At 41.4% G+C, this 10,447-nt stretch overlaps 2 protein-coding genes across 2 annotated transcripts in view; both read left to right on the plus strand.

Moving 5' to 3' along the window:
* LOC114922890 overlaps positions 1 to 1,832 on the plus strand; it is a 41,243-nt gene extending 39,411 nt beyond the window's left edge. The window contains exons 9-10 of the mRNA XM_029285063.1: positions 686 to 989; positions 1,672 to 1,832. Coding sequence (XP_029140896.1) covers positions 686 to 989; positions 1,672 to 1,832 — 465 coding nt within the window. The remainder of the gene's footprint in view (positions 1 to 685; positions 990 to 1,671) is intronic.
* A 7,300-nt stretch (positions 1,833 to 9,132) lies between these two features.
* LOC107291989 (protein spinster homolog 1-like) overlaps positions 9,133 to 10,447 on the plus strand; it is a 14,021-nt gene continuing 12,706 nt past the window's right edge. Inside the window, exon 1 of the mRNA XM_015821046.1 lies at positions 9,133 to 9,359. Within this exon, the coding sequence (XP_015676532.1) occupies positions 9,143 to 9,359 (217 nt within the window). The 5' untranslated portion in view covers positions 9,133 to 9,142. The remainder of the gene's footprint in view (positions 9,360 to 10,447) is intronic.

Consider the following 10,447-nt stretch of genomic DNA (forward strand, 5'->3'; position numbering starts at 1 on the left):
GTGTTCCCTGATTGGTCAGCTGAAACAAGCTGATGTCAGATAGCCCTAGTTCACACAGCAGCTGTGCCAAGAATACAGGTAGTCCTTGACTTATGACCACAACTGAGCCTAAAATTTCTGTTACTATGCAAGACAGCTCTTAAGTGAATTTTGCCCAATTTTATGCCCTATTTTGCCACAGTTGTTAAATGAATCACTATAGTTGTTAAGTTAGCAACACAGTTATTAAGTCAGTCTGGCTCCCCCATTAACTTTGCTTGTCAGAAGGTCTGCAAAAGCTGATCACATGACCCCAGGACACTGCAACCATCATAAATATGAACCAGTTGCCAAATGTCTGAATTTTGATCACGTGACTGTGGGGATGCTTCAATGGTTGTAAGTGTGAAAAATGGTGATAATTTTTTTCAGTGCCACTGTAACTTCATATGGTCACTAAATAAATGGTTGTAGGTTGAGGACTACCTGTAATCTCAGGTGGGTCCAAGACTAGTTTCAAGGAGTTGGGAACTGATGATAGGAATTGTCTATTGTGGTGTTTCTCAACCTTGGCAGCTGGCTGGCTGGGGAATTCTGGGAACTGAAGTCCATCCATCTTCAAGTTGCCAAGGTTGAGAAACACTGGCATATTGGATCCAGAAGTTCAAGTTTCCTTCCTCTCTTTGCAACTCGCCCCATCCTTCAGCTGATCACAAGACCACAGGGGGAGAAATTTGTGGCAGCCGAGTGCAATGTGAACAAATTTTATCCCTCTCAAATCCACATTCAGTGGTTGCAAAACGGAGTGCCACAAGAGTGTGTAAAGTCAGAGGTGCACCGCATGCCAAATGGGATGTTTTCCATCAACAGTGTCTTATTCCCACAGACGAGTAATGTTAAACTCACTTATGTTTGTCGAGTAGAACATGAAGCTTTGGAGACCCCATTGGAACAGTCTGTCCATTGGCGGCCAGGTGAGGGAGATGCGATTATTCATCCTGATCTCCCAGGTACCCAAAGTACTAGGAATACATTTCTGCTCTCGCCATCTTGGCCCACAGGTACAACTGCAGTGATTCCTTGGTTGTTGGGATACATTCTTGGACTTGGGTCTGGATTGGCACTAGCAGGTGGCATAGTGTACTATAAAGGTAAGCTTTCACATCTAAAAAATGAAGAGTTTAATCGCAGGGATGAAGGGGAGAGACAAAGCAAACACAGGGAAAACACTAGGATGGAAGAGGCCACAGTACAGTTAGTCCTTGACCTATGATTATAATTGAGCCCAGAGTTATGGTCATAGGTTGTTGTGGTCCTAAGTTAAGGCAACACGTGACCAGACCCAATTTTTTTTACAATTTTTTAGCAGTTGTTAAACGAAGACAGTGGTTGTTAAGAAAATCCATTTCCCCAATGGCCTTTTTGTGCCAAAAACCGGAAGTAAATGCCGGAAACTATCGAATAAATTGCAAATTATGGTCATGTGACTGAGACGGTACAAACAGCAGTAAAGGTGAGCCAGTTGCCAAGTCCCCAAAATGTGATCACATGACCGTGCCAAGGATAAGGCTGTCCTAACTGAAAACAAGTTGTAAGTAGCTCTGTAGTAACTTTGTAAGGTCATTAAGGGACCAGTCATATGTGAATGAACCTGTACCTGTTAATGACACTTTTTTAATTATCTATTTACAGTCAAGAAGAATTCAGTTACAGGAACATCCAATGAGAAAAAGCCTCTTCAAAAGACAGATGAAGAGAAGGTACTTGACAGCTCAAACCCCAAGACAGGAGAGACCAGTAGTGGATTAATACCTACAGAAGAGTTTAATGATGTGCAGGAACAGCGACTTTGACTGGATGATTACCATATATATATTTTTTTCTGGAAAATGTCATCTATGTAAAGCAAGCTACAGATTTCTCTTTGGTGATCTGTACAATGCCTCATTTCCTTCCATGGCTTAAGGAAACGACAAATATGTGAAGGAGAGGTACAGTATCTGTGAAAGACAACAAGTGGAAATTATTCTTTGTAATAAGCCATCAGTCCCAGATTTCTACTTTTCATTTTTAAAAATCAAGCTGTTCTACAAATTATGCTGTGAAGCAAAACACTAAATCTCTCTTTTAGTTAGTTATTAGAAAAGGGGGAGGGGGGGGGAAACCCTGCCTATTTTTTAAAAAAACTTTCTAGCTAGATCTATGCAAAAAATTTAGAACTGGAAAAACCTCAAATTTGAACTACCCTATTTCAAGCATGCAACAATTATTTCAAGTGGAAAAAGACTGCTTTGATCAGTTTGGAAGCTTTTCAAACTCAAAATAGTTGTTTGATATTCAAAATGGGCCTGTTTGAATTTCAAACATTTTATTCATTCATTCAGTTCTGACTATTGGCGATTTTATATGAAAGTCGTCTCCATACTATCCTGTCAAGTCCAGCTTTTTTCAATTGTTGGATGTTCATCTTTGTGTCAGCTCTGATCATATTAAGCCAACGAGTTCTTTGCAGCCCCTTTTTCTTGATCCATTAACCATTCCTAGCATCATTGGCTTCTCCAATGAATTTGCACACATGACATGGCTAAAGTAAGTCAGACGTAGTCTTGTGATTTTGGATTCTAGTGTTGTTTCTGGTTTAATACGATTCAGCACCCTTCTGTTAGTTGTTTTGGCTGTCCATGGTATATGCAATCTTTTATGCCAGTACCACAGTTCAAAGGCCTCAATTTTATAGAGCCCTGTTTTTCAACCAGAGTGGCTATGACTGACGTACACGTAGGTTGAAATACAGGTAGTCCTCAATTTACAGCAGTTCATTTAGTGACTCTTCAGAGTTACAACGGCCTATGAAAAATATGACTTATGACCGTTTTTTACAGTTACAACCTTTGCAGCATCCCCATGATCATGTGATCAAAATTCAGATGCTTGACAACTGGTTCATATTTATGACCATTACTGTGTCCTGAGGTCATGTGATCACATTGACAAGCAAAGTCAATGGGGAACTCAGATTCACTTAACTGGCTTAAGGGTTAATAACTTATCAACTGCAGTGATTCACTTAACAAATGTGGCAAGAAAGGTCGTAAAACGGGGCAAAACTCACTTAAGACATGTTTCACTTAACAATAGAAAATTTGCACTCAGCTGTATAAGTTGAGGACTACCTGTACAAACTTACTGGGCTATTTTTTTTATTAAAAATATTCCCTAATGGTTGCTGCCCATTTTTTTAAAAAAAAATCAGAAATGTAAGACTTTTTAGTGTTGCTATAATTGCCAGCTGATCCTTGAATGGAAAAGAATTCATATTCTTTTAAATGTAATTTTAAAATCACACTTTTTAAAAAAAGAAGAGTGAGTGTAAAGATAGGCGGCAAGCAAGAAAATTGTGTTTGGGTGGAGTTAGTGAGATTCTCAAAAAGAAGGAAGTGAGAAGTTTAAAGAACGAAAGGTAATGTCCGAAATGGATGTGGAAGTAAAGTTTCAAGATGAGAAAGGTATGAAAAAATACATATTACTGATGTAAATTTAGCTTCTATCCTGCTTTTGCCATGTTTACTATTTTTTATATTTTTTGTGTGCTTTGCATGAAGCTGCTTCACCCAAAAGATAATAGCAAGAAAGTATTGTGTACATATATTACATAGAAAGAATTTTTGGAGTTTCTATATGTTTTTAAAATAATTCTACCAATGCATTGAAATCATATTCATTATTAGAGCCATAGTACAGAAAGGTGGAAGTAGCAAAGTGCCAAAGTGAGGAAAGTGCCATTGTAAATGACTTTTCTGTAGGCCTACAGTAGTGGCCACAATTGTGGAAACCTTTTGGGAAAAGTGTATTTTTGAGGTTTGATGGCTAATAACACCACTTTTTTTTGGAGTAGTACCATAAAATTATATATCAGTGGAAAGATAATTTAATCAAGAATGTAACGCAACAAAGTTTGGTCAATTATCTGTACTGTATTCTATGAAAGGTTATAGCCAAATAACCAGAAAAAGGAAGCACAACTTGCTTAGGTTGATATCAGATAGCTTTCCTTCATCTGATTGTAGCCAATGAGCATGAGTGTTTAGAGACCCAATCAGGTGTCATCTTGTTTTGGCAATGAGCCAATCAGATCACAGTAGGATTCAGTTATTGATGTCATGTATTGAAGCTGAGAGGAGGACATTTGTCAGTGTGTTATGTGATTGCTATCAAGTTGGTTGGGGTTTTTTGTGTTCTTTCATTTAGTGAGCTTGTAAAACGTAATAAAGTTAAAGTAATGGTGCAAAGAGTTGACTGGTTGCCCAGAAAGCGATGTAAAATAGTATTATTAAGTGAACAAGGCTACAGTTATAAAGAAATTAGAAGAAAAATTGGTGGAAACGTAACCAAAGGTGGCATTTCTACTGTACGCTTTTCCCAAAAGGTTTCCACAATTTTGGCCACTACTGTATGTAACATGCTTCAAATACTGGTGAGACAAGACAAGAGTCGTCTCTTGAAGGTTTTATAACCTAGTGCAGGGCTTTTCAACCTTTTCACCCATTGTACCACTTTTAGGATACGGCAATATCTGAGTACCACCAGTCGCCTAGCAAGGTGTCAAAAACTTGATGACCAAAAAAAAAAAAAGGAAAAAAGTGATGAAGTACAGGTAGTCCTTGACTTACAACAGTTCGCTTAGTGACTGTTCGAAGTTACAATGGCACTGAAAAAAGTGCCCCCCAAGCCACAGCCGAGCAAGACACCTGCCTGCCCACCCGGCGGCGCTCTTCCTCCTGTCCGAGGTTTTCATTGTTGAGCATTTCTGTTGAGGATTGGCAGCGGGGGTGGGGTGGGGTGTGTGTGGTTTTTATTCCCCCCATCTGATGGGTGGTTGCAGCAGGTATTGGTCACTTCACATGACCCTGGGACACTGTGACTGTCATAAATATGAATCAGTTGCCACGCATCTGAATGTAAATCACAAGACCCTGTAGATAAGGCAACATTCCAGCTGATTGGTGCTTCTTCAGGGCTCAGCAGAAGTGCCAGGATCAGCGCCGGGCTCCAGTTGGAGCCTGGCGCTGATCCTGGCACTTCCACTGAGCCCTGACAGTCCCGAAGAAGTGCCGATCAGCTGGAAAGCAGCACTGATCCTGGCGCTTCCGCTGAGCCCTGACAGCCCTGCAGCTCCAGCCATCTCTCGCTCAGGCTTGTGCAGTGCTGCCACTGGTTCAGCTCATTCCCCTCCCCCGCTACCACTTTTCTAGGATGGTCGTGTACCACCTGCCAGGTGCCAATGTACCACAGGTGGTACCCATACCACTGGTTGAAAAGCCCTGCTTTAAGGAGTCTGCCTAGCCAGAGTCCAGTTCCCAGCAAAATCTAGTGATTTGATCTAACAGATGCCAAGAATATTCCTCACGCCGCGACCTTGCAAGATCCTCCTTACCCAGGAGAGATCTGATTATCTGAAACAGGGCAGCCAGTTGACTCCCTGCAGAAGCAATAAGAGCGATGAAGTAATTATGTTTTGTGACTCTCATCCCCACAAGATAGAGACTAATACATGTTTTTACCTGTGTTCGGGCGAGTCTCGCACTTTGTCTTCCTCTCGCGGTGCTGTAGGCATCGCTTAAGCTAGAATGAGAGAGGTGCCTCATATATTTTATCTGTCTATTTATCTCTCTGTTGGAAGTTAAAAGGCCTCTGATCTGCCGATCAGCATACAATCCCAGTACTTAAGACTAACATCCCACTAATCAGTATCACAGTGGTTAAGTGAATCTGGCTTCCCCATTGACTTTGCTTGTCAGGTCACAAAAGGTGACCACATGACCCTGGGACACTGCAACCGGTCATAAAGATGAATTGGTTGCCAAGTGTCTGAATTTTGATCATATGACCATGGGGATGCTGCAATGGTTGTAAGTGTGAAAAACAGTCATGTCACTTTTTTCAGTGCTGTTGTAGCTTTGAACAGTCACTAAATGAACTGTTGTAAGTCAAGGACTACCTGTACTAAACAATTTGTTCTCTCACCCCGCCTCCTCCTCTTTTAAAATTGGGATTTGCCAAACCGTGCCATTTAAGATGATTGAGATGACTCTATACCTTGAGAGAAATGTGATAACGGAGAGAGCTCGGGCAAAACTGGTAATTATAAGATTAAATGTGATATTTTGTAAATTTGGGCGCACAGAATGTCATAGACACAGCGCAAGGTAAGGAAACCGAGCTGGGCAAAAGCAGTACTCCGTAACCATAACAACGAACAAAGACAGAATACCCAACGCGCGAGGGGAGAAGTAGGAGGAGCCTGCGCCAGGGCCGGTAACAAGCGCAGCGGAAGCTGCCGCTGTCATTGCTTCGTCCGATGAAAGGGCCCATTCTATTGGCTTGTCGTAGAGGCAACCCCCCCTCCCTCGGCAGCGCGCGAGGCAGGGGCGGAAAAGGCGGGGGGGGGGGAAAGTCATATAAGGAAGTGATTTTTTTTTTGTTTATTTTAAAGGACGTCTTTTAAAAAAAAAGCCCTCACGTGATCTGATTCGGCTGTTCAAACGGAGGGGAGAAAGGCCGGGTAAGTTTGCGGAAAAGGAACATTAACTTGAATTTGAAGGGGAATTTTGCACGCGCTAGTGAAAGAGTTTCCCCTCCCCGAGTTCATTCTAATGGGTCATCCCAGGCGGCGGTTGACTGATCTTGGGGGTAGGGTGGGGGTTATGGCTGAATTATACCTGCAGGATGAAACCAGCGTTGAAGGTTTTGTCCGAGGTGGTTAAGCCTTCCACAATCATGACTGGACAGTCGGTAGCTTTTGAAAGAGTCTTCCTGCCCTCCTCTTTCTCTTTCCACCCGGTATTTGTTCTTTCGGAAGAGGCCCGACAGTCTGGTGTTTTTTTTTAAGGGGGGTGTAAATGTAGATCTTTGGGTCATTTCTGACAACAACCCTGTGGAGCAGGCACTCCGGTTAAGAGTGTTTCTCCCCCGGCTTTCTTAGAAGCAGGCGTGGGTAGAAAATAGATCTGCTGGGAGATACCAGGGATTTGTGGTAGGTTGGTAAGGATTCCTGAAGTTCAGTTGCAAAATGAAGGCATCCGGCAAAGGAATTGGCTCCTTTTCCCACTGTTGAAATGAAGTTTAGGATAACTGTGAGTTCAAGTACCTTCCTTGTCTGCTTCTTAATTGATCAGTGCCTTTAATAGTAGTAGCCCCGAAGGTGCTTTTTCAAGAGGCAACTGGACTTTCTTGTTTTTCTTTGAAGATGTTTTATCTGAACAGAACAGAATAACAGAGTTGGAAGGGACCTTGGAGGTCTTCTAGTCCAGGGATTTTCAACCTTTTCACAGATTGCACCACTTTTAGGATATGGCAATAGTCGAGTACCACCTAGCAAGGTGTCAAAAACTTGATGACACCCCCCCAAAAGGGAAAAAAGTGATGAAGTACAGGTAGTCCTTGACTTACAACAGTTTGCTTAGTGACTGTTCGAAGTTACAACGGCACTGAAAAAAGTGACTTATGACCATTTTTCACACTTATGACCGTTGCAACATCCCCAGGATCATGTGATTTACATTCGGATGCTTGGCAACTGATTCATATTTATGATGGTCACATTGTCCCCGGGACATGTGATCCCCTTTTGCAACCTTCTGACAAGCAGAGTCAGTGGGGAAACCAGATTCACTTAACAGTTGTGTTGCTAATTTAACAACTGCAGTGATTCACTTAACAAATGTGGCAAGACAAGTCATAAAATGGGGCAAAACTCATTTAACAAATTTCTCACCCCTCCTTTTATATCTTCTCTCCACCCTCCTTTTATATCCTCTTCTCCCCTTCTTTTATATCTTCTATTCTCTCCCCCTTTCTTTTATATCCTCTCTTCTCTCCCCTCCTTTTATATCCTCTCTTCTCTCCCCCCTTCTTTTATATCCTTTCTCTCTCCCCCTTCTTTTATATCCTCTCTACTCTCCTCCCCTTCTTTTATATCCTCTCTTTTCTCCCCCCCTTTATATCTTTTCTTCTCCCCCCTTCTTTTATATCCTCTCTTCTCTCCCCTTTTATATCTATTTTCTCCCCACTTTTATATCCCCTCTTCTCTTTTATATTCTCTCCTCTCCCCTCCTTTTTATATCCTCTCTTCTCTCCCCTTCTTTTATATCCTTTTCTCTCCTTTTATATCTTCTCTCCCCCTTTTTATATCTTCCCCCTTCTTTTATATCCTTTCTCTCCCCTCCTTTTATATCTTCTCTCTCCCTTCCTTTTATATGTTCTCTTCTCTCCCTCCCTTTTATATCCTCTCTTCTCTCCCCTTCTTTTATATCCTCTCTTCTCTCCCCCCCTTCTTTTATATCGTCTCCTCCCCCCCCTTTTCAGTGTACCTCCAGCTGACTGCTCTCCTCAAGGCTGCGCTTCTCCATCTCTCTTTTACCTCAAGCAGCTCCAGCTGACTTTCCCACAAGCCTGTGCGACCGCCGCTTCACCTCATCCACTTTTACACTTTTTTTAACACTTTTTTTTTTACAGTGCTTTTCAACCCGTTGTACATGTACCACCTGCCAGGTGCCAACGTACCACCAGTGGTGCACGTATCACCAGTTGAAAAGCCCTGTTCTAGTCCAACCCCCTGCTCAGGCAGGAAACATTTCGGACAAATGGCTGTCCAATCTCTTCTTTAAAACTTCCAGTGTTGGAGCATTCATAACTTCTGGAGGCAGGTTGTTCCACTGATTAATTGTTCTAACTGGTGTGGTTCTAACTGATGTTTGCACAAAGCTGAAGAAGCTCCTTGGATGAGAAGTGAAACATCTTCAAAGAAAAACAAGAAAGTCCAGTTGCCTCTTGAAAAAGCACCTTTGGGACAACCATGACCTGGATGACTGAGAATCTCCATAGACTTTAATAGTAGCATTTGTTTTTCACCATACTTCAGCTGATTGATTGTTTCATTAAAATTTGTAGGGCTGCCCACTCACATTCAGTGACTCTGGGTGGCTTACAAAAATTGATAGGCCTTGTGTTTTCTCTCTCTAATAGATCCTGTTCTCCTGTAATTATACAGTTTTTGTAGACCCTCTGTTTTTTTAAAGTATAGCCAGCAAATCTAAAGTTTGTCTCCCCTGCAATTTTATACATTTCTTTTTTTCCTTACAGTTGACATTTCTTATTCCCGGCCATGGGATCCCAGCAGCAACCTTATGCTGATACAGCTCCAATTTTCACCCAGGCAGATGATACTGAAGGTGAAGGAAAAGATGATCCTCAGCCAGGGCACATAGGGGAAGAAGAAGTACGAGCCCTGACAGGGATATCCTCTCAACATGCAGGCCTTATTGTGGGTGTACTCTTTTTTATTAATCTACTGAACTACATGGATCGCTTCACTGTAGCTGGTAAGCACAATGGAATGGTAGCTGAAATTCTTCCAGTTTCTTTTTGAACTGATGAAATGGGTGAAGGTGTATAACTTTTAAAGCAAAGATAAATAGATTCTCCCCATTTGTTCCTGGCTTTGGTTAGATCAGTGGTTCTCAACCTTTCTAATGCCGCGACCCCTTAATACAGTTCCTCATGTTGTGGTGACCCCCAACCATAAAATTATTTTCGTTGCTATTTCATAACTGAAAATTTGCTACTGTTATGAATCGCAATGTAAATATCTGATATGCAGGATGTATTTTCATTGTTACAAATTGAACATAATTAAAGCATAGTGATTAATCACAAAAACAATATGTAATTATATATTGTTAAATATTTCTAATTACAAATAAATGAAATTTTGTCTTGAAGCATGGTGTGGCATGGGTAACAGTCTTAATATAACAACAGTAAACTACATTGCTACATTTTTCAACAGTATGCGTAAGAAGCCAACGTCAGTGCGAAGGTTGAGATTGCTTCTTTCTCACCAGATCAGAAATTCTCAGGGCAGTCTTTGCAAGAGCACAACGAAGATCATCTTCCACAACAAGTCTACTTCTGTATTTAGACTTAGCTGGAAAACCCTGTTTCACAAAGATATGTTGTTGGAAATGGAAGAAGAAGGCGCAACACAGTCTCAGACAGAACAGGATATGACTGCAAACATTTGATCCAGAATTTTGTAACTGGCATTGTAGAGAAATCAGTTCTCGCTGCATCGCTGTTAATAAGTTCAATGAACTCCTCTTGTGCTGTCTCAGGAACATTTTCAACTTTGACTGTGAATGGGCTTCTGGCAAGTGCAAATGGGGTGTCAGGTAGATTTGGAAAGTACGATGAAATTTCATCTGCAAGCATGTGCAAGTGTTCTTTCACAGAAATTATCATCGTAATCCTTTTGTCTGGTTCAATGTCATGTTCCTCAAAGAAAGCAGATAAGGTAGGCAACATGTAAATTTTATTTTCATCCAATTTTTTTTGCCAAAGCTGAAGTTTCATTTGGAATGATCGGATCTTTTCAGACAAATCGAGGCACGTTGCATTTGGTCCTTGCAGT

Source organism: Protobothrops mucrosquamatus, unplaced genomic scaffold (genome assembly GCF_001527695.2).
Source record: "Protobothrops mucrosquamatus isolate PMUCROS unplaced genomic scaffold, P.Mucros_1.0 scaffold1236, whole genome shotgun sequence".
Lineage (NCBI taxonomy): Eukaryota > Metazoa > Chordata > Lepidosauria > Squamata > Viperidae > Protobothrops > Protobothrops mucrosquamatus.